The sequence below is a fragment of the Propithecus coquereli genome, unplaced genomic scaffold, assembly GCF_000956105.1.
Source record: "Propithecus coquereli isolate 6110/MARCELLA unplaced genomic scaffold, Pcoq_1.0 Scaffold48, whole genome shotgun sequence".
Lineage (NCBI taxonomy): Eukaryota > Metazoa > Chordata > Mammalia > Primates > Indriidae > Propithecus > Propithecus coquereli.
Genome location: NW_012150618.1, coordinates 93,024 through 116,763, shown reverse-complemented (window position 1 = coordinate 116,763; position 23,740 = coordinate 93,024). Strand labels below are relative to the sequence as shown.

At 43.0% G+C, this 23,740-nt stretch overlaps 1 protein-coding gene across 1 annotated transcript; it reads right to left on the bottom strand.

The window, feature by feature from the left end:
- Positions 1-315: 315 nt before the first annotated feature.
- ZBTB2 (zinc finger and BTB domain containing 2) lies at positions 316-23,382 on the bottom strand. The gene is made up of 3 exons (XM_012655531.1): positions 23,114-23,382; positions 8,251-8,435; positions 316-3,094 (listed from the first exon to the last, which is right to left on the bottom strand). The coding sequence occupies exons 2-3, from the start codon at positions 8,421-8,423 to the stop codon at positions 1,723-1,725; spliced, it is 1,545 nt and encodes a 514-aa protein (XP_012510985.1). The 5' UTR covers positions 8,424-8,435; positions 23,114-23,382; the 3' UTR covers positions 316-1,722.
- Positions 23,383-23,740: the final 358 nt, after the last annotated feature.

The following is a 23,740-nucleotide window of genomic DNA, read 5'->3' as shown; positions in this document are numbered from 1 at the left end:
CTCCTGGCCTCCTATTTCTTCCTGGTAAAAGAAAGTTGGGTAAGATGATCTCTAGACGCATTCCTGGTCAAACTTTGTTCATAGCATCTTCGCAGAGCATTCACTCATTTGATTCTCACAGTCTGGTGACCCAATGCGGTTATAAACATCTTCATTTTACAAATGTGGAAAATGTCACTCACATTAGGGGAAGTGCCCAAAGTTCTGCAGCCAGGAGGACGAGATACAGCTAGAAAATGAACCCTCGCACAGGCTTCCCACACTTCCCCTTCCTGCATCTCTTTGGGTACACAAATACACGGAAATAAAATCATATACTCATTTAATTAAACATTTATTCAATGAAAGGATGTATAAAAACTTACAAATCCGAGAACTCAACTATACATGAAATAGGATGATGGGATAGTCAGTTTTTAACGTGTACATAGAGTATAGCTATTAACTATTCTCCCCTTCCCTTTCCCCTCAGTCTTTATTTCTGGCTCCTATTTTGTACTGTGAGACCACCCTTTTATTGGCCTAAGGGAGGATTAATGGACAATTTTTACAATTTTACATTCAGGCCAATGGAGAAAATTTCAGGCATTTAAAAAAAAAAACAAACTAGAAAATAAACATCAAAATCAAGTTTTTTTCCCCCCAAATAGCAATTAGATTTTTTGTCTTGATTTCTCTTTGCCATTTTTGATGCTTCAATTAATGTTGCCAGTAAACTATTAGCATTGACTTTTTAAGTTATTAAACTTACTACATCTGCTCACAACTTCCCCCGTAAGAGGCACATTCCCACATCCTTTTCCCTGTGGGGTACACACTGATTTAAAAGCAGCCGGATGGTGCGAAAATCAATTATCACTGGCAACTGCTAGAGAATGGCATGTCATTTTCTATCCAGAAAGACAATTTACAGAATAGTACTTTCAAATCTGATTTTTAAAATAAACAACAAATTTGTCAGAAACTAAAATATAGCATTTTGTTGTTGTTCAACTTGGAAAGAAACCAGCAATTAGATAAGGCATGTGCATTAATTCGCCTGTTTATAGCAAGTACCCACAAAGTTTTCTCTTATAAACAAACTCATAGCTTGTTTTCTCCAAAAATTAAGATTGCCATCACATTATTACTTTTTCTCTTTTGTGTTTTGTTAAAGTAGATTTCTTAACTAATGATTTTTCTTAATTGGACATAATCTCAAAGGATGCATTCTGAAACAAGACACCTGCAGGATAAATACTAATAACTTTTTTTTGGGTTTAAAGTTTCCTCACATCTTCTGTATTTTTGCATAGTACAGAGCCCAGCACTATCTCTAAGAAGCATGCTGTATTTTCTGACAATATTTTTCTGAGAAGGAAGACTTATTACCCAAGGAAAGTCATAATTTTAGCTTACCAAATTGCATTCTAGTTGTTTTGTTATATACCCTTCATTAGTTCCAAGTATGCTTTGAAATAATCTAAAATTTCTCAAAATCTATTTGAGTTTATAAGTACTACTGACCATTGTCTTTCCAATACCCCTGAATTAAAGTAGATACATTCCAGGTTTATAATGCACAAAGCCTTTACAGAGGTGGGGTTGGGGTGGGGAGGAGGGGAAGAGAAGGGAACAGGGACCTGTTTGTATCATGCCACGGAGAACTACAGTTCTGAATTGGGGGAAGGGAAGGACAATAGTCTTTGTAAAAATGACAGTTTTTTAAAAGATGAGTAACATTCAGTCTAATAATACGGTTTCTTGTTCCTTTTTGATGGAAGCTAACACTGGGTGGTCAGGTTCCGTTACTTCTGAGTCCCCACTGCCAAGGAGAATGGACCGCCCTTCGTCTAGGGCAAAAACGTCCGAGTTCTGGTTTTGGCATGAATGTTTAACAACCTCATTGGGCGTTGAGAATGTTTTGTCACACAAGTTGCATTTGTAGGGTTTGTTGGTTTGTACCAGCATGTTGTCCATCTGACTGCCTTCCTCGAACGTGCAGAGTTCCAGAGTCTGTTTGTCTACCATGGTGTATGTGTCGATGCTCTGGTTGAGGCACACGTGGCGGGCAGCCTGGTTGGCCCTGCAAAAGCTCTTGTCACAAGTGCTGCACTTGAAAGGCTTGCCGGTGTGTATGTACATGTGCTCCCTCCAGTGGCTTTTTTGGATAAATTTGCGTCCACATATTGTGCACTCGTACTTCCGCCTCTTCACCTCCCTCTCCTGGTCGGCCTGCTCCAAGTTGTCAATGTCAGCGATGTCTGAGGGGGGTGGGGTTTCCGACTGCTGCTGTCCATCGATGATTGGAGAATCTGAGATGTGCTGCAGCTCACTGTCACTTATCATCCCAGCTTCAGGCACTTCCATGGCATCTTTCCCAAGGTCAGCGGCATTGCTACAGAGAGACAGGGGCACCCGGCTTTCTCCCTGTTGGCTGGATGGGAAAGGGACTCCCGTGTGAATCTGGAGGTGTTCACGCAAGCTACTCCGGAGAGTGAAGCGCCGTCCACACAGGTGGCAAGCGTAGTACTTTGGAAAGCTTCCGTTCCTCTTCATGATGCTCGGCTTGACGTGGGCTATCGTGAGGGACGCAGGCTGCTCGTCAGAGGAAGAGGCTTCCAGGTTGGTCTCCTCCCCGGAAGGAGGGGGAGGAACAGGAGTGGAAACAAGTTCTGGAGACAGTGAGGTCTGCAGTGGGTCCGAAGGAGTCATATTTGTCCTATTCACCTGGGCCAGATTCGAAGTCAGCTGGGAGAGCTGAGCGGCCTCTGGCACTGGTTCCTGGCTCATTCTGGAGGGCTGTGGCCTTGGCTCTCGCCCCAGTTTTTCAGGTGCTGAAGCAATCTTGGTGGCTTGTCTCAACTGATGATCTGCGATCTGAATGCCGTACAACGAAGAAGCCAGGGGGAAGACTTGGTCGGGATGAGCAAAGGCTCCTTGGCTGGCGAGGCTGGCCTCCTGGATCAGCGGGTATGCGTGCAGAAACTTGATCCCCTGTTCTAACCGAACCGGGTCGATTAGCTGAGGCGCCATCTTCCCAGTGTACATCAAGTGTAAGAGATAGCTGAAAATATCGGGCTGTATATCAGTTGGTTTCAAACGGACACACTCGCTGAAAGAAACAAGTAAAAAAATCTGTAAGTAAATGCCAATCTACGTCTCAAATGATAACACAAAGCCTGAAGAAAAAAAAAATACACACTTAAAAATAAATGAAACGAGTATTTACCATTTCTGACTAAGTTTCATGAAATGGGACGGAATAGTCAAAAGTTCATATTAAGCAAATATGATATGACCTGTAGACTCTTAATGCAGTTCTTCTCCTAGCTATCTAATGTCAGATTAAATATTATGTATTATATTTTATATAGAACGCCAGGAGTTCCTTATCAAAGGTAATCATCAGCACCGGCACTGCTGCTGGGCTTTGCAGGGATTCTTTCTCACTTGATTGCCATTAATTCTTACTTTACAGAAAAGGGCTGAAGCTTAGAGGGGTTAATACCTTGCTCAATATATCACACAGTTGGTAAGTGGTGGAATTGAGATTTGAACCTAGATCTGCCTAACTCCAAAGCCACTACACCAAAATCCTTCAGAACACTGAAACAATCCTGTGTGGTAGGTAAGGTAGATTTAATTATTCCCATTTGACAGATATGGAAACTGAGGTCCCAAAAAGTTAAGTGATTTAAATGAGACAACCAAAGCAGTTGATGGTACTGTTGATTTCCTCACTTTTAGACTCCACTGTTTGCATCATTTCAGAAACATCATCCTGATCAAGCAGTAATAATGAAGAGGTCCCCAAGAACTCTTCCCAGACTGTCAATAACGACTGAAATTCTACTGCATCATTAGAAATTAATCAGATATATATCTATATATCATGAGGAATACAGTTATCGACCACTGAGTCAATATATTCTACAATGAATTTTCAACTTCAAAGACAGCTTCCTTGAATGCCTTTAGAATTTATAATCATTTTTTTCCTATGTTTACTTTTTTTAAAAACAAGATCTGTACGTTGCCTAGGCTAGTCTCAAACTCCTGGCCTCAGGAGACCCTCCTGCTGGGATAACAGGCATGAGCTACCACGCCCAGTCCATTTTTTATGTACCATTGCTTGGTATTGTAATTCTCTTTGGCTCTTTTAGCGATGATGTTCGTTTTATTAACAAATGTTTTCAATATGCTAAAAATATTAACAGCATACCCTGCTCTTCTAAATCTAACATTTTATTCTATTTAAAACAAATGAAAAAGTGACTTTAACAGCAATTTGTAACAACAGATTTCTATAATTACTGTATTGCTATCAATGTGTGTATATTTCAAGAAGGCTGTGTACAAATAATAACTCAATTGTTTTGACTACAAACTATGGAAGTCAAAAAATAAAAATCAAGCATAAAAACTAGCATCTCTTTGACAGTATAAAGTGAAGAGTGTATGTGACTATTTTTCTTTTCTTTAAAAACAGACACACGGATCATTCATATTTTTATTTGGAGTCCTTTTATATCCCTTTAAACAGGAATACAAATACAGGTGGTCTTCTCTTTAGGCACAAGATAAGTCCCAACAATACTAAGTGCATACTATACCATATTTAGATGCTCTGGGGAAATTCCATACTTAAAGCTTCAGGGTTTATGTGTGGCGAAGACTTTACCAACGTTAACAATCAGCTCCCAAGTGAATACAAGAGTAGGGGGAACTTTTCCAGGATTGGGCCCAGGCCTAGAGACAGGGAAGCCACAGGCCTTCAGAGATGCAAATGGCCCGCAGTCTATCAGGCACCTTTTGTTCAGCAGGATGGAACATTCCTGCAGGGAGAGGGGGCAGATAGAGTTAGGGAGTCTCCTTGTCTGACTCCCCTTCCCCCAAAAAAGGGGAAGGGCAGAAATTGAAAGGGGGGCTTTGCTCCTTGGCATCCAAGGAAGATACTACCCAGCAGAGTCCCTTTCCAGAAAACTTTGGTGTAAGTGCTGTAATTTTTTCTCGTTTGTTAGATAGGCAGCTCGACTGTATACCTCTCGAATTTGGAAGAACTGTGTACAGTCTCTGATGGCAAAGGAAGTACGGAGCCTGGGAGCCCTTCGGCCACACTGCAGCCCCGCCCACAGGGAGAGGAACTCCAAGGGCACGCTGGGGAACTGCCAGGGAACAGAAAGCAGCACACCCCTGGGTTTTACAGCCAGGGGTCCCAGGGCCCAGGGAGGGCTCCAGACAACTATTTATTTCTATTTGTTTATTTATAAATTCTTTTCTTAAAGCAGAAGCACATGTGCACACATATACACACACACTTTAAAAACTGGTGGAATGTTTAAAGTTCTTTCTGCTACAATTCAGCCATCTCCATCCTGGACTGCTTTACTCACGGCAGCTTGACCTCTAGTCACTCAGCTGGCTATGGGCCGGACTTTGGTCATTTCCCAGTCCTTTGGGAAGGACAAAGTTGCCTACAATAAAATCACATCTAAATGGTTTGATTTGCAGATACCTGTCTGACATAACTCTTTTATATGGGAGAAAGATGAGTATAGTTTTAGTATAGCTATAAGCCCTTCTGTATAAACTTTCACAGTAATTTCCATTTTCAATTTTTCCTTCACTAGAATTTTCAAATAAATGATAGGCTTAAAGAACTTTAAAAATAAGGACTTTTAGATAAAGTTGTTGTCATCAGAAGGCTGTACTTAGAAAGAGGCCTGTCCCGCAGTAGTTTTACTGAGAGGTCAAAGTCTGTAGTCCTCTGCGATTTAAACTGACACATAAGATACAGACATCTAGTGGTACCCATAGACACAGACATCCTCCGAGCTCAACTTGAAAAAATTCTGATTGTATTCTCAGTTCTCAGTCTCTGAGTAGGCAGGTGGGCAGGCGACAGTGCCTCACACACGAGGTGCTGGTTTTAAAGCATGTCCCTGCTCTGTGCCCTGTGTTCTCCCTGCCTTGATGAGCTGGAATTCTGCAATCTGCATATGGAAGCAAGGCCAGCCACCAGGCATGTGTCACCTCTGGTGCAGGAACACACCACTGCTTACACTTGGGACTTCTATTGCTTAAATATCACATTCCCTTGTTAGAAAGGCATTTATTTACTGCCCCATACTTAACTTTCTTGCATCTAATTAAAACCTAGTACATTGTATTATTTGACTCCTCCAAATTAAAACTGTTTCCTTTTCAAGATAATCCAATTCACTGCGTTGAGACCATCAAGTACAAAGCCCCCACAAGGCAGGAATTCTCCAGCACAATGAAGTTAAGGAGGCATCCTTGATGTCGCAAGGTGAGCCCCCTCCTCCATTAATGTGTTGTGGTCCCTTGTGCTCCTCCAGGCATTTGTCAAGTGGCTATTGTATTACTATTACGTGCAAGTACTTCAGCTATATTCTGGTGTTCACTGAGATTTGTAAAACCCAGTCCCTGCCCTCAAGAAACTTACAAATGAGGTGGGGAGGTAAATACACAAATAAAAAAACAGGGAGAATCTGTAGCTCTTATAAAGGGGCACATTTACTCTGCTATGACCCTGAGAGATCACTTATGATCATTTTGGTTCTTAATTGGGAAGGGGTCATGGGAGACGTGACATACGAGCTGGGACTTAGGGAGTGGGCAGAACACCAGCAAAATGCAGTTCAGGTGAGCCCCAAGCATGAGAGCAGGTCAGGTCAAGTGAAGATGAGGGCTGGGGTGTCCCAGAGGGCCCAGCCTGAGATGAGGCTGGAAGGTGGTCAGGCTCAAGCCTGTGGGGCCTTGGACGTAAGAATAAGGAGCCTGCGCGTTATTTTGACAGGTAGTGGGCACCGTCTAGGTTTCCGATCAAAGGAATAACCCAATCTAGTAGGCTTCTCATCAAAGGCACGCCACAATCAAAGTACTCTTTAGAAATACTAACCTGACAGTAATGTGGGAAATGAATGATTGCATAATGGAAATGAGAAAGGGAAGGAAAGGACAGATGTGATTTGAAGAAAACATGATTTGGGAACTGATAAGATATGATTTGAAAGAGATTTTTAAGCTTGGGTTACTTGAAGATAAGAAAACAGGCATGTCAGGAAGGATTTCAGGAAGAGACTTAATTCAGTTTTAGACATCCTCAGTGAGATAAAAGGAGACATTCAACTCTAAATGTCCAGCAGGCAGCCCAGGGCCTTGGGACTAGAGTTCTAGAGACAGAAAGGTCAAGGCCAGAGCTATAAACTGGAGTTTCCAGTAGGCAAGATCTAGGAAAAAGACAAGCACCGTTGGCACAGTGCCCAAGACAAAACTCACAGAAATCCCAGGTTTAGAGGGCAGAAAAACAAGGGGTATTCGGCTATAAAAACACAGATGACAACCACTTAAGAAGGAAGAAATCAGCAGCAAATGCTGCAGAAGACAGGATGTTAGAGACTGAGACAAGCACAGTGGTTTTGGTGAGGGGTGACCTTTGAGAAAGGATTTCAGTAGAGTGATGGGGTGGAAACCACAGTGCAGACGGATAGGAAGAGTGTGGGATGAGGACAGTGCCGGCAAAGACCTCGAGTACCCTTTTAAGGACTTTCATAATAGAATGAAGGAGAAGCAGCAGCACCATAACTCAAGTCAATAGCAATGTCGAGGATGTCCTGATTCTTCCTAGCCTAGAGGGGTGGGGAGCATGAACAGTATAAAACAAAAAGTACAGAATAAAAATTGAGGGGTAAGATCAGGGAGCATGGAAGATCGTCTTCCTGAGAGCCCCTTTTCAATAAGATAGGATAGATGGGAAGGAAAAAACCGAGCAAAGATATAATAGGGACATTTTAAGACAGAAAAGAGGCAAACTGGAGGAATTCATGCCTCAAGCTTCTCATTAGAGTAGGAGACAAGAATAAATGTTGAAAGTCGGGGGATACTTAGAGGACTGGGGCTGGAGGAGACAAAAAGGCTTCAATAAGGAGTTCAGAAAAGATTACTGAAGGAAGGGTCCACAGAGGTCATGGGCTGGCTTTGTAATGAACCCAATTCTACTGATCCTGACTGCGCAGGTGACACCCAGCGAGGATATTTGGAGGTGGTGGGGCTGTGTGGAGCTAGCAGGTCTGGATTCTCAAGTGCTACTGAAAGCATGACTAACCAAGAAGGGTAGGGGTCAAGGGGGGTGACAAGGGAACTGGGTGCCTAGGAACCTAGGGACAGGTAGAGACCCATGGTCTTGATGAGGGCAAGGGACACGAAGTCTATAGTCATTAGGTTATTAGCAACCACATTAGTTACCTGGTCTGATGGACAAACAACATCTTAAAGTAATTGGAGAATGAAGCAAGAACTGATTTGTGTGCCTTGAAGTATACATCGCCGATTGCAACCGTGCAGTCACACAGGAAACCAAACTCTCGCTGAGCGTTTAACTGTTGCAGTAGAATAAGTCCATGGTTGGCCAAATCCATTTTTTTAAAAATCTGCAAAGCAAACAATTTTATTTTTAAGAAAGGTGATTCACAAATAAGTATGTGTCCTTTATAGTCACCAACAGTAACGATCATGGCTAACATGTCATCACAGCTAATGTGTCAAGCACTGCTAAAAATGTTACATAAATTAACTCATTCAGTCTTCAAAACAGTCCTCTGAAGTAGTTCTGTCATCGCTCTTTTTTTTTTTTTTAAACAGATGACATCATTTAGGGTAAATTAGGGAGTTCTGTGATTTTTGCCCAAGCTTACACAGATGGCAAGTGCAAGAGGCAGGAAATGAACTCAGGTAGTCTGCCTTCAAGCAGGCATAGTATATCCTTGAGACAGCAAATATTCCTGGGTCATTTAGTCTTACAATTTAAGATCGCAAATGCAAATTCTAATGATGCATCAGAATTTGTCTATAGAGAGAGATAATTAAGGTGCTGGGGATGGGGTCACAGCAGAGCAGGGTGAAGATCTTGCTAAGTTTAGGGCAATCTTCCAGTTCCCACAGGGTGCACTGTGATGTAATAGCTGATGCACCCATCATCCCCTTCACTCTCAGCACTAGCGGAGTCAGGAAGTGGGACTGCCTCCTTCTTTGTGGAGGAGGAAATGGGCTTTGGGAGGCGAAAGTAACTTGCCCCAGGCCTTCTAGCTGGAAGGTGGGGGAATCAAAATTTAAATCTAAATGTTCTGATTTCAAATTCTATGATTTTTATTACTCACACTTGACTTAGCAAAGCACTCCAGCCTGAATCTATTTATAGCAGAGAAGCTGCCTGATATTGCCTGGTTCTTCAAATCACTAGACTGCTCCTTTCCCACAAACAGCATTTGTAAAAGCCCATTACACATAAATCAACATTATATTTAACATTATACTTAATGCTGAGAAAGGGTGAATGCTTTCTCCCCAAGATTGGGAACAAGGCAAAGATGTTTGCTCTCACTATTTAATATAGTACTAGAAATACTAGCTAGTGAAATAAAGCAAGAAAGGAAATAAAAGGCATACAGTTGAAAAAGAAAAAAATAAAATCTTCCCTATTTGCAGATGACATGATTGTAACATAGAAAGTACCGAGAAATCTATAAAAACTCCTAGAACTAACAAAGAAGTTTGGCAAGTTCATAAATGTACAAAAAAACAAAATTCAACCGTAATTCTATATACCAGCAAGGAACACATGGACACTGACATTAAAAGTATAATACCATTTACAGTCACTCAAAAAATGAAATACATAGGAGTAAATCTATAAAACATATGCAGGACTCGTATGTTAAAAACTCAATGAAATAAAATAAAAGATCTCAATAAATGGACAGATATACTATGTTTATGAACAAGAAGACTCAACAAGGGAAAGATATCAATTTTCCCCAAATTGATACATACATGTTTGACACATTTCCTTTCAAGATCCCAGGAAAAATTTTTTTTGCAGATATAGATAAAATTATTCTAAAAACGTATATTTAAAGGCAAAGGAACAAGAATACACAAAACAACTAAAAAAAAGAAAAGAATAATAAGGGGGGAAGAATCAGTCTACCCAACTTCAAGATGTATTATATTGCTACGGCATTCAAGACTGGATGGTACTGCTAGAGGGACAGACGTGAAAATCAATGGAACGAAACGGAGAACACAGAAGTAGACCCACATAAATGCGCACAATTGATTACTGACATAAGCACAAGAGCAATTCAGTGGAGGAAGAACAATCTTTTCGACAAATGGCGCTTGATCAGTTGGACTTCTGTAGAAAAAAAAAAAGAACCTTGACCTGAGTCTCATAGCTTATATAAAAATTAACTAACACAGAATGGATAATGGACATTATCTAACAGAAAGTATGGAAAATAAACTCATAGCACATAATTGCCCCATAAAAAAGAAAACTCACAGCACAACTACCCACTTTGTTTTGTTTAATTAAAACACCTGTGGCCTGACTCATTACCTCTAAGAGTTTCGTTTTCTCAGCCTTGCAGAGCCCTAAGCAGACAGCAGGGATGTGAACTCCCCACTCCAGCTCTCAGTCTCAGTTCCTGCCAGAAAAACATTTTCAAGGACTCAGATAAGCTGGCCTCACAGAGAAAGGAAAAAATAAAGAGCACCTGCAACAGCTTCGCAGCCGCTTCTGTTATCAGTCTGCTGAAGCAGAGGGGAAAAAAAGCCATTTTTTACCTTTTAAAAACTCCAAGCAACTTTTCCTGTGGGGGGCCGACACTTGACTCCTTCCTCCATGTGCCGTGGTCACTCCCTCCTTGCCTGTTTTTTTCTCTCTCTCTCTCTTTCTTGGAAAAAATAAATAAACTTTTTGCTACTTTATATCCTAAACTCTGCATGAAAAATCTTTCACCACCAGTGGTGTGAGCACCTAGTAAGCTTACCACCCTTTCACTAGTCAAAGAGTTTTTATACTTGACATCAACTGCAAAATCTATAAAAGAAGAAATGGATAAACTGGACTTCATCAAAATTAAAAACCTTTGCTCTGTGAAAGACCTTGTTAAGAGGATGGAAACACATGCTAAAGACTAGGAGAAAATATTTGAAAACCTTTGCAAATTAGTCCTTCAACAAAGGACCTGTATCTGGAACATATAAAGAACTCTCAAAACTCAACAGTAAAAAAAAAAAATCAAATTAGAAAATGTACAATAGACTCGAAGAGACATTTTACCAAAGAGGATATACCGATGGTAAATGAACACACACGTTCAACATAATTAGCCAGTAGGGAAAAGCAAATTAAAACCACAACATCACTGTGCACCTAATCAGGATGGCTAAAATAAAAAACAATCACAACACTAAATGCTGGCAAGAATGTGGAGAAACTGAATCACTCATACACTGCTGGTGAGAATGGGAATGTAAAACGATACAGCCATTCTGGAAAACAGCAGTTTCTTAAAAAACTAAACATGCAACTACCATATGATCCAGCAATTGCATTCCTGGAAGTTTATCCCAGAGAAATTAAAACTTATGTTCACACAAAACCTGTGTGTCCACAGCAGATTAATTACTAACAGTCAAAAACTAGATACAACCAGGTGTCCTTCAGTGGTTAAATAGTTAAAAAAACAGTCTGGAAAGCCCATACCATGGAAAACTACTCAGCCATAACAAGAAACAACCTACTGATACAACTTAGGTGAATTACGCTCAGTGAAAAAAGCCAATCCCAAAAGGTTACAGACTGTATGACTATCTTGATATGATACTTTTGAAAATTATAGAAATTTTCTAGAGAGACTAGAGAGACTAGATTAGTAGCTGTGGGGTGTGGACATTGGGGTGTGTCCATAGAAGGGCAACAGCAGGATCCTTGTGGTGATAGAAATGTTCCCTCTGCAGCTGACTGGATCAATGCCAATATCCTGGTCCAGAAACTATAGTCCTGCAAAGTATTTCCATTGGGGGAACTGGGAAAGGGCAGATGGGATCTCTCCGTATTATTTCTCACAACTGCATGTGAATCTATAATGATCTAAAATCTACTACACGTTAATTAATTGACTAAATTAAAAAAAAGGGATAACCATGCTTAACATCAGAGTTAGGGAAGCTACTGTGGAGAATGTATTATCAATAAGCTAAAAAACAAAACAAAAACAAAAACAAACCAAAGCAGACCCACAGTAATTCTTAATCAGCAGGTGCTGGACCAAGTGTGCCTTAAAATAAATGAATGGACTGGAATAATACTTTAAGAGACTGATCAGGTCACAAAGAAAGAATCCAGGATGTCAAATTTCATGTTTTCTTCCAAGAGCCATACTTTAGTATGAGAGATAGGAGAGTCATCCAATTTTGTAAGTAATTTGGGTATAAAGACCTATATTGAGGGCTGGGCATGGTGGGTGGCTCATGCCTGTGATCCTAGCACTCTGGGAGGACAAGGTGGGAAGATCACTTGAGATCAGGAGTTTAAGACCAGCTTGAGCAAGAGTGAGATGCTGGCTCTACAAAAAATAGAAAAAAATTAGCCAGGCATGGTGTTGAGCACCTGTAGTCCCAGCTACTCAGGAGGCTGAGGCAGGAGGATCACTTGAACCCACGAGTTTGAGGTTGCAGTGAACTGTGATGACACCATTGCACTCTGGCAGGGGTGACAGAGCGAGACTCAGCCTCAAAAAAAAAAAACCCATACTGATGTCTTATGTGAACACGAAAGCTGCTGGTACGGATCAGTGACTCAGTTCCCCCATGCTTTCTGTGTATGTTAGGAAGGGGAGGCACAGAAAAGGCTTAGGGTTCACCATGAAAGTCAGAGATGCTGCCAGGTTGCAAAGTAACCAGGATTACAGAGGAACATCACTCTGATCTGACCTCCTCATAACCTCCTCTAACCTGACATAACTCAGAAGCTTGTCTTCAAGGCTGTTCTCTGTAAAGTGCCAGAATACCTCCTTTTCCATCTTGCTAAGCTGCCTTTCTCTGTGTCCTCTGAGACCCAACGGCGATGTGCTGCCGTGGCAGATCCTCTGACTTGACAGTGTGCACCTATTTGTTTAGGTAGCTTGAGGCCCCACGGATTCAGGTGTCACCAACAGTAGCTTCAAGTGCAGTAACACATTTCTATTTATCCCTTGATGAGAATGACGAGAATGACTGTTATTTATGGAGCGCTACTATTAACCATTCATTTCCACATGCTATTCATTTAATTTCCCACTAACTTATCTGAGATGTTTGAAGTATTGCTACCCACATTTTATAAATCAGGAAACAGGCTTAGAGAAGGTAGGTAGCTTGCCCAAGATTGTAAAACCAGCAGGTTCAACAAGTGGGATTTAAATTGGGGTTCATTTGATTTGTCAGAACATACTACATGGAAGTGTGTATTTGTTTGAAATTAATAAGAAATATTATTTTTACTGCTACCTTTAAGTATATACACTAGTTATAAAAGATTCAAATATGAACACACAAAATGTGAGAATTTTCCATCCATCCCCACCCCAACCCATATCCCCACACTCTGGTCAATACTGGGTATTACCACTTTTTTAAAAAATCTTTGCCAATATCACTTTTTTACTTTCTATGAATTTCATGACAAAGTGAAACATATTTTTACATTTATTGACCCACTTATATTTCCTCTAGTATCTCTTCCTGAGTTTTGTCCATTTTTTTACTAGATTTAGTTTATCTTTTTCTTATTGATCAATACAACCCTTTGAATATAAAGAGAATGAGCCCTGTGTCACTTATGTTCCTAGTCATTTTCTCGCTTTCTTTTGGTTTTGTTTATAGCGATTTTGACATATGTAATTTTGTGTTAATATCATCGAATTTATCAACATTTTATAGGAGGATTTTGAGGTTTTTGGTTTTTATATGAATGGATATATTAATATATTATCTCCTTCGATACAGCAAAATGTACGGCTCCCTCTCTCCATAAACAGACCACCGTAAGTATTCTATTCAGACCACAAGCATGAAGCCATGATAAAAATGCTGTTTCTTTTTTAAGGGGGTCTACTAGTTGTTTTAGGATCTCAATTTAGGAACATCTCCTAGACTAGGAACCACACTGAACATGAGTCTTCAAATATAGAGGGAAGAACCCATGTGCATGACTCTCAGCGAAGTGAAGAAACCAAATGAAAAGGAGGAAAAATAAAGAGAATGATTCGCATGTTCGAAATTCACGTGGGGGAAAAATTCACACAGATCAACTTGAAAAAAATCTTATTTTGGAAACCAAAAAAAAACCACCTTTCTCAGAGAGAAAAATAAAGACAACACCCCTAGACTTTTCCATATGTGAATTATCCTGATGAAATGGGTGAGAGGTGGAGGGGGTACCCTGGTGGATTCCAGCACAAGAGCATCTCAGGCAGCCCCACACAGCCCGGCCCAGGGCCAGTGCTGCCCCTTCCTAAATCTTTCTTTCCTCTCCTCTTATCACAGTCCCTGTCACGCTCATTTCCACGAGGCTTAACTTGCCCAACTGCTGCACAGGCTGAGCTGCCCCTTCTCTGAGGAAGTGTCTGTCGCTCTTCCCACCTCCAGGCGGGCTCCTGCCCGGGAATGGCTCCCCAAGGTCGAGAGGACCTCTGTTCCCTGGCTGTAGGGACTCAGTAGCTTACTCAACTTCTCTCCGGCATTTTGTGCTCTTCATCACGCTTTGATAAATTTTCTGGCTTCCGGGCCACTGCTCTCTGGTTTTCAGCTCACCAGGGGCTATTCTATTTTAGTCTCCATCAAGGAGTTCTCTCGCTGGTTCTCCTCTGCGTCTGGTTCACAGCCCAATTCCCATTCTGCAGTCTCTTTTGGTGATCTCCACTTCTACTTATCTGTCCCACAGGAACCCCAAACTCGATCTAGGTAAAAGTGAACTCAAATCCTCCCCGTCCTCTCTCTGCCATTTCCCTAAAAAGGACAATAAAAAACAGGGTGCAAACCTGTTCCTTTTATACTCCCAGCTGAGTGGCAGCACCATCACCCACCCTTTGACCAAGCCAGAAATCTCAATGCCTTTTCAGGCCTCCATTTCTCTTTTTCCTCGTATCGATCAGCCACCCCCATGCCATCAATCCATCTCCAGTTCTGGCCTCCTCAACCCACCTCCCAAGCAACAGCCAGAATGATCTTTGGAAAGGGCACATCTGATATTCCCACCCTGCTTACCATCCGCAGCACTGTCTAACCGCTGCTTACTCTGCACGACATACTCTGGTGCTAACCTAAGCTAATGCTTTCTTGGCTTCTTGATTTCACAGACTTACTAAAAACAAACAACTCTCTAAATTGGGGAGTCCAACAGAGTGTTGCTCCCTCTTTATTTTGCAAGCAAAGACATACAAAATTCACAAACCCATAGGCATTTTTTTTTTTTTTAAATACATAAATGGGTAGAAAGGACACAATGTCAGTATATCCTCCCAGAGGAAGGACTGTTAGCACTAGATTCAGTACAATAATGTGTTGCTTAACGACAGGGATACATTCTGAGAAATGTCTCATTGGGTGATTTCGTGTTGTGTGAACATCATAGAATGCAATTCTACAAACCTAGCTGGTGAGCCTACTACATGCCTAGGCTACATGGGATGGTCTATTGTTCGGAGGCTACAAACCTGAACAGTACATTACTGGAGGCAACTGTCACGCAATGGGAAGTATCTGTGTATCTAAACAAATTGAAATACAGAAAAGGTACTGTAAAAAAACAGTAATCTTAGGGGACCTCTGTTGTATATGCAGTCTTTTGTTGGTTGATGCATGACTGCATATGGAAAAATAATTTTTTCTAATGCAAAAAAGTTACAACATAAAATTTTACTTTATGACATTAAATTGTGTTCTAATTATTCTCTTGATATACGATTGTCCGTTTGGTGACCTTCATGGAGGGATCATCAAGTGTCCATCCAGCTTGTTCTGAATGAAATCCAAGCATTATCAAAAATCCAGTTTCATCTGAGTATGTTGATAATGAAACAAAATGATGTTATTTTACTCACTTTGGAACTTCTGAATGAACCAAGATAAGCTGAGGAGCAGCAATTTCTTTCCAGAAGGTCCTAAAACCCCAGGGCCTCACTTGACTCCACACAGTCTGCCCAGTCACCGCTCAGAGGCTGCACTCCTAAGGCTGAACCACGGGCAACCTGATCTCCACTCACAGCAGTCGGCAGAAGGCATGCTGGAACAGGGCTTAGAACCTCTGCTCCAGACCTTTGACCGTGCTATTTGCAGAGGGAGGGACCACTGACTCACGCTTGTCCCTGACTCTCAGGATCGAGAGGCTCTCTTGGCCTTCGAGCATCTGTGAACAAGCCAGTTCACATGTGTCGGCCTGATGCTTTCTGGAAGGGGCAATGAGTCTTCTTTATCATTTGCTGCTTTATCCCATGTGCCTAGCCTATTGCCTAGTGTTTCATATTTGTTAAATAAATTAATAACTAGATTTGAAAAGAAGAGTGCTGAACCAGTCATGGTTCAGCCCCCGATGGGCTGGGTGATGGGGGTAGAAGCTCAGATTCTTGTTCTCCTAGATTGATCTAAAAAATTCTGATCAATTTAATGCCTGCTATATTTTGGAAGAATTTTTCAATTTAAAAATGTCACCTTGTGGCTGGTCCGATGGTAGTGGGTTATCAGAACTTATTAACATTAGTGTCACTAAAGTTGGTATTCAACCCCCCACTGCTAAATTTGACTGGCTTTAAAATAAATAAATAAATAAATAAAAACGTCACCTTGTGTTTGTTCATGCTAACAATTAAGTTCTGAATAGTGATTTATAGTTTACAATAACCCTGAAGGGTAAAGACCTTAAGAATGAGGCAAGAGACTCAAGCTGGAGACTGAGGTCATGTTAAGGATTTTGGTCCATATTTAAAAGCAACAGGAGGCCACCCAAGGGGATTTTAAGCAGGATGACTCAAATCAGATGATCTAATCAGTCTAGAGAGACGATCTGCTAGTGGTCTACAAGAGAGATGATGGGCTACGCAGTGGCGATGAAGACAGAAAGAAATGAGCAGGATTTGAAAGATACTTAGAAGATAAAAATCAACAGATCTGGTTGGTGGGTCAGATCAAAGTGTCCAAGATGACTCCTAGACTTCTTACTTACATAACCGGATAGACTGTGGTGCTCTCCACCAGGAGGGAACACAGGGCAAAAACCCCGTTTGGTGGGGAAGGGCAAGACATTAGGTTCAGACACGTTGGGTTTGAGACACCCAAGCAGAGATGTAGTGTACATGTTGGTTATGTCAGTCTAGAGATCCTAAGTCTGGACTGTGATTTATGTCTGAGAGCCTCCACAGAAGCCAGGTGTATCTAACTCCAGAAGCCCTGTTTTTAATCTTAAATCACTACAGTGTCCTTCAGAGAGGTTAAAACTGTCAACAAATATGAGTCAGGATTGAACCTTTTGTCTTCTGGGTATGTAGTTCATGCTGTCTCCACTCCACTACCTTGCTCTATAGAGCATTCCTAAAAGTTCTTATTGATCCCAGATGATAATCAGACATGGAACTGAAGACCCATATAAAATCCTCAACCATTTAAACACTGCAAATGGAACTTAAAATAAATTGTCTTTCCTAAATTAGAATAGTGAGCAGAGAGGAACTGGAAAAAAAAGGTAGCAATGGAGCAAGGAGGCAGTTTTCATTAAAAAAAAAGCAGGTTTTTAAGAATGCCTCCTTTATGTATATATGTGTACAAACTTTATTTTCCTTAAGTAAATTCAGAGACTGCAAGATATACTCACATTGAAATAAGAAACACTTTCCAAAGCCAAGTATAATGACCTTTTAGACTATTTAATACTTCGGTTTTTATCTTCACTACCATTTCCCACATTGGTAAGGGGACAGTGACTACCTAGTTGGCAAATGCTTTCAGCTTCCACCATGGAGAACATATGGGCTGATCCTTAAGCAAGTTATTCATCTTTTGGAGGGGCAGCTGAATGGGACACATAACCAAGTTCTATTATGACAACCTAAGTTCTCCCTTCACTTTCAGTATAAGAACAGGAGACCGAAACAGCTTTTGGGAATTGATGACACCCTTTTTAAAGATAATAGCTCTTCTAAGACACTAAACACCACTTAGACTGCCCGTTTCAAGAGCACTAAAAGGGTCCTCTGAAGTTCTTGATTTTATTTAAGTGAAGCATAAATGAATACTGTAATGCACAGGACATTACAGTAATAGAAGCAGCATTACCCACAAGTAAGATTGATTCTTTCAAGTAGTTTATATCACTTACCAGGATGAAAAACTGCTTTTTCAATTAATATTATTAATAATTAATGTGGGAGGGTCCATGAAGTAAACCTGAATAAGGCTGGTCATTTGAATTTTAATATATTTTAAAACTGTATTTCAAAGGTAGGAAATGCATCTTATTTAGTTGTGATGACAGATCGGTATTTTTTTTTAACATTTCTTTAGTCAACCCTCTCCCATAGTAATTAAAAAAGGAGAGGCATAAACTAACTAATAGCACTTACATTCACATTGGAAAGCATTATATTTATAAAAGATTTGTCTTTTCTATTTTATTTTCCTTACGTTAACATTTAAATCAGTTTTTAGTTTCCAAATGTGAGTTGGGGTCATAAGGGGGCAATTGAGGGACTTTTTAGGTGCCAAGTACAAGCAGGTCAGAGATTTATGGCTAATAAAGAGTCGATATTAAAGTGATAATTCCAAAAGCATTATACTACAATAAACTTTAAGGAAACCTACATATGATCACACACAGCAAAATTAAAAACTTTATCTGCTTCTAATCACCCACCAAGTAGTGACCGTTTTCCTTTTTTATATGCCATTTGATGATTTGTAAAATTTATCTGAGGAAAATGTAATCAGCTACAGGTCTAGCTCAAGGCACGCCATACTTGAGTTCCGAATGTGTTTAACTCAGTCTTAATTGAATAACGTATTTCAATATTTTGGGGCAGAAATTCTCAAGATTTTTGGTGTTAGGACCTCTTTACACTCTTTAAAATGACTGAGGTCACCAGTTATATGTTTATATGGATTTTAACTATTGATATTTACCATATTAGAACTAAAACTGAGAAATTTAAAAAATATTTATTAATTCAATTAAAACAATAAACCCATTACATGTTAACATAAATAGCACATTTTTATGAAAAACTATTTTCAAAAACAACAAAACAGTGAAATGGCTTCTTTTTATATTTTTGCAATTCTCTTTAATAGAAGACAACTGGATTCTGCATTTACTCTGCTTCTCAATGTACTCTGTTGTGGTATTTGTTTTGCTTGAGTATTTAATAAAATCCAGCCTCACCTACATAGTTGGAAAAAGGAGAAGTACAAATTTAATACCCTTTTCAGGCAACTGTGGCTATTCCTCTCTGATATTATGCCAAAACTTGACAAGTGGTAGTTTCTTAAAAGTTAGTTGTATGATCTAAAACTACGTCAATGGATAGACCTGCCTACTCAGTTACAGCAAAGTTCATTGGTCTATGCACTTCAGTGGCTTTTACCCATGCATGATATTTAACATCATCCATTGGTCATTTAGAAAATATGAGCTCATTGTGTTAAGTAGATCTTCTCAATGTCAACACATTTTGTCAACAGAGTGAAAAAGGCCAATAATATCTTAGTATTATTATGACAATAGTTTTGACCTTATGGAATTCTGAAAGGATCCCAGGAATTCACAGCGGTCAGTAGAATAGACCACATCTTAAACAACCACTGTCCAGAATCACTTTGGGGACTCAGACAATCTAAATGACTATCCTGGTGCAGAACATGCACACTTCGAAATCATTTTTTCAGGTGATTCGGATGCTCACCCTTACTTAGTGCAGAATTTAGGAGGCAACTATTAAACAAACAGTATACTAAAACCTCGCGCAAATCAAAAATAGTTTTTGTAAGTACTTAGGCAGATACATAAAAGTGCTATACAAATTTCTATCTTTGCACACTGAGCTTTCTCAAAGTGAGAATCAAAGTCATATGATGTATACCTCCTGCATGTGAACTGGGGATTATGTGTTTTGAGCATAAATACCGGCCTCTAACTTGACCTCTATACCATAAAAAATGGTCCTAAATGTCTTGGACTTCCAACTCCTGGTAAATGTACCGTGCCTACTGATTCCACATCTTAATGGCTGTATCAGCATGGTAAAAATGCCCAATCTTATTTACTATTCATTCAAAATAACATTTTTTAACAGTTTAATTTGCTAATAAAAATCATAACCTATTTGAGCACAAAAAAGGTTTTAAAACTGTTCTCGGTCTAATGCTTAGAATGTTTACAATTTTTTTTTAATTCAAGAAAATTAAAATTTTCAATTCCCTTTTAAGTTTTCGGGGGCATGTTTGGAGACCCAAAGAGCATAAGAGAATAGGAAAAGTTTTGATAAATGACCTTTTGCCAGGTACATTCGGAAATTTATGATAAATATCTCCAGCAAATCAGTTCTTCCAATTTTCCTTCCCCATGACACTCTGGTACCACACAACTTGCCCATATTTTCAAAGTTACTACAGGGAAACGTGATTCGGTCTAGGGAGGAAGCACCAAGAAACTAGTAGAGCTCTCACCTCCACCGAAGCTGATCCCATGCCAATGCCACATATTGACTGGCCTTAGATGGGTCCTTCACTCTTGACTTCTCTTTCCATGCGTAATTCTTAAACTGGGGAAAAGCGCCTATCCCCTTATTCAGGGACGTGCAGTACTTGAAATCACAGGATTCCAAGTTGTATCTCCTTAAGGGGTTTGGGGTGGATAAATTTTTGTATTATATTACCTTATAAAAGTACAGACTTAAAACTGGCAAGTAAGCAGCTGGATTGTACTACAAAGTTTTAGGGGTGCTTTATATACCATGCCCATTAATGGGTCCCTCCACTGCCGACCATTGGTGGCACTTAATACCACTGGCACATCACTTCCTGCACTTTTAGATAGTATAACGCTTTGGCTAGCAAATAAACTCATATAAACTACAAGTTTACCAAATGAGAAATGCCCAGTTAAAAAGAATGTGGCATTAGTGGTAAATTACTATTTTCTTAAAAATTACCTTTTAACAGTTTGAAGACATCCTGTACACACAGCAAGAAGTCATTCAGAATGCAAAATGAAATTTACGTTGCCAATTAATTTAGTTTGTGATAAATCAGAGAAACGAAAATGTAAATGGCTTAGTTCTGATTTTATATTAAAATTTCAGGCCTCGTACACTAAAACGCCAGTGACACGTACGCCTTGCCCCGGTGCTCTGTCAGGGTCAATACAGGTGGTCTACAGTGCAGACCCTACACTACAGAGAACAAGGCAACCCGTTTAAGTAAACCCAGCACCTTGGAGTTCTGTGTGAGCCCGTAATTCCGACCCCCTTCTTTATGCTTTATTTTTCTAAAACAATACCCTATAAAAATGAATAGAATCGAGACACACACTAAGTAGGCCCATTGTATGATGAAACAGCAAATGAACAATGCAGACGGGTGGGGAGGGGCAGCTAAGAGCCTGGGTTGTATCCCTAAGGCATAATTAGGAGTTCCAGTAGTTGAAGTTCTCGCAGTAAATGGCGTAGCAATAACTGTGTTTTCACTCTGCCCAGCCACTTTGCCTGCGCTCTACCCTCGCTTTCTTTATTGCCTCTCTAATTCACTACCAGCTAAAAACGACAAAAACCTTGCTTCCCTTGCAGCTTCTGGTTTAGCTCTCTTTGCAGCCTTGTTTAAAAATTAATGGTTTGGGGGTTTCGCTACGCCGAGAAACCGACTCCGGCCCCGAGAAGCAGCCTCCGCGCCCCCAACCTTCCCCTCCCGGAGCTCGGGCCGCGCGGGTCGAGGCAGAGCAGCGGAAACCGCAGCGCAGCTCCAGGTTGGTCCCGGGCTTATCGCAGGCGCAGATCGCCGCCGGCTCAGCGCGCTCGACACCCGCGGCTAGAGCCGCAGCGAGGGGCGAGCAGGGCGGCACCCAGCAAGGCCCGCGCGTCCCCCGCCCGCCCCACAGCCGCCCAACGGCCGCCTAGCCCCAGCCCGGCCCAAGGGGCGGGGCTGGGGTGCACGGCGCCTCGGCCGGCGAGGCCTCTCCGGTCTCGCCGGCCCCGCCCCCGTCTCCGCAGGGCTGGGGAAAGGGGAGGGCGACGCACTCTGGCCGCGCCGCACGCTCGCCGCTTCCCTCAGTTCCGCGTGCGCGCGCGCGCTCGCCCCAAGTCCCGCGGAGTTTAACACAATGCCGACGCCTACGCCGTGCGCAACGCCCCGGCCGGCGCAACAGCCCGGCGCCGGGGGCGGGGGTAGCCCAGACAAGGAAAGGGGATGAGCGCGCGCGAGAGCCGGAGACAGCGCGAGACCCGAGGAGGCCGGAAGCGCGCGTGCGCGCCCCCGCCCGCGAGCGGGGAGGCGGAGCCGCAGCAGTAGCGGCAGCAGCTGTAGGAGCCGCTGCAGCTGGGAGAAGCGCCAGAGAGGCCGGGCCTGCTCCGGTCGGACCGGATCCCTCCCCTCCCCCTCCCATCTCCCTCCCCTCCCCCAAACCCACTTCCGCAGCTCGCGGCCTTGCCGCCGAAGAAGCAGCGGCGGCAGCAGCAGGAGGCGGCGGCGAGGCGTCGGAAGGATTACGCACCTGACGGGCCCGCCTCTCGGGGCTCCAGCGCTGGACGCTCACCGGCCGCCGCCGCTCGGGACGCTCTTTGCGGTGGCAGCGGGAAGGGAGGGACCGGCCACGGGGAACGGAACGCGAATCGCCCCCCTCCCCTTCCTCCCTCCCTCCTCCGATCCGCCGCCCGCCCTCTCGGCTTCCGTCCCCTCCCCCTCCTGCAAAGCCCCGGATGGAGCCGCCGCCGACTCGCCGCCGCCTGGCTCCGGGGGATGGTTTTGTCAGGCGGCCAAAGCCCGGCGCCAGGCGCAGCCGCCACCGCCCCCGCGGGGCGCCCCTGCCCTCGCTTCCCAGAACCGGCTCCCCGTGTGGCTCGGGCCCTCCGCCTGCCTTCACCCGGAGCCCTGGGACGGGGGTCATTCGTCTTCTTTGTTGCCACCGCCGCTGCCGGAACCGTTTGCGAGCTCCGGTGGCACCCGCCCCCCCTCCGCCTTCCCGGAGCCCGGGCCGGGGGTGGCACGTGGGCACCGGCCCCGGGAGGCAGAGGCGGTGCGCGCTTACCTGTCGCCGGTGCTGCTGCGGCGGGGGGTGTGGAGGAGGCACCGCTGGGCAGCCTTGGCTGTGCTGTCCTCCCCGCCGCCGCCTCTGCTTCTCGCTGCTGCTGCTGCTGCTGCCGCCGCGGTCGGTGTCTCCGGCGCGGCGGCGGCGGCGGCGGGGCTTTTCCTGTCCGGTTACGTTAAGGTCACATGACCGAGAGAGCGGAGCGACTAGTGCAAAGAGGCTGAGAGCGGCTCCCGCCGGGGGGGAGAGGCGGCGAGGGAGCAGTGGCGGCAAGAGCCCCCTCCGCCCCCCCAGCCGCTCCCCTCCCCCCTCCCGCCTCCGCCTCCGCCTCCTGCTGCTCTGCCGCCGCCGCCACCGCCGCCGCCTGCAGCACTGCACTGCCGCTCCCACCCAGGCTCAGCTCTCAGCTCCAGCCAAACTTCTGCAGACCATGTGCAGCCGAGGCGAGGAAACTTCTCTCCACCTATTGGGGCTGGAGGCTTGAGTCACAAGCCCCTTGTTTACATAAAGTGTTTAGGTAGGACAAATCCTTGAGATGCTCGGGGTAAGGATGGAGAACTGCTCGGATCCTTCTGCTAGCTTCTGCTTGACATCTCTGGGCCTGTATCATTGTCCCTTAACTTCCCG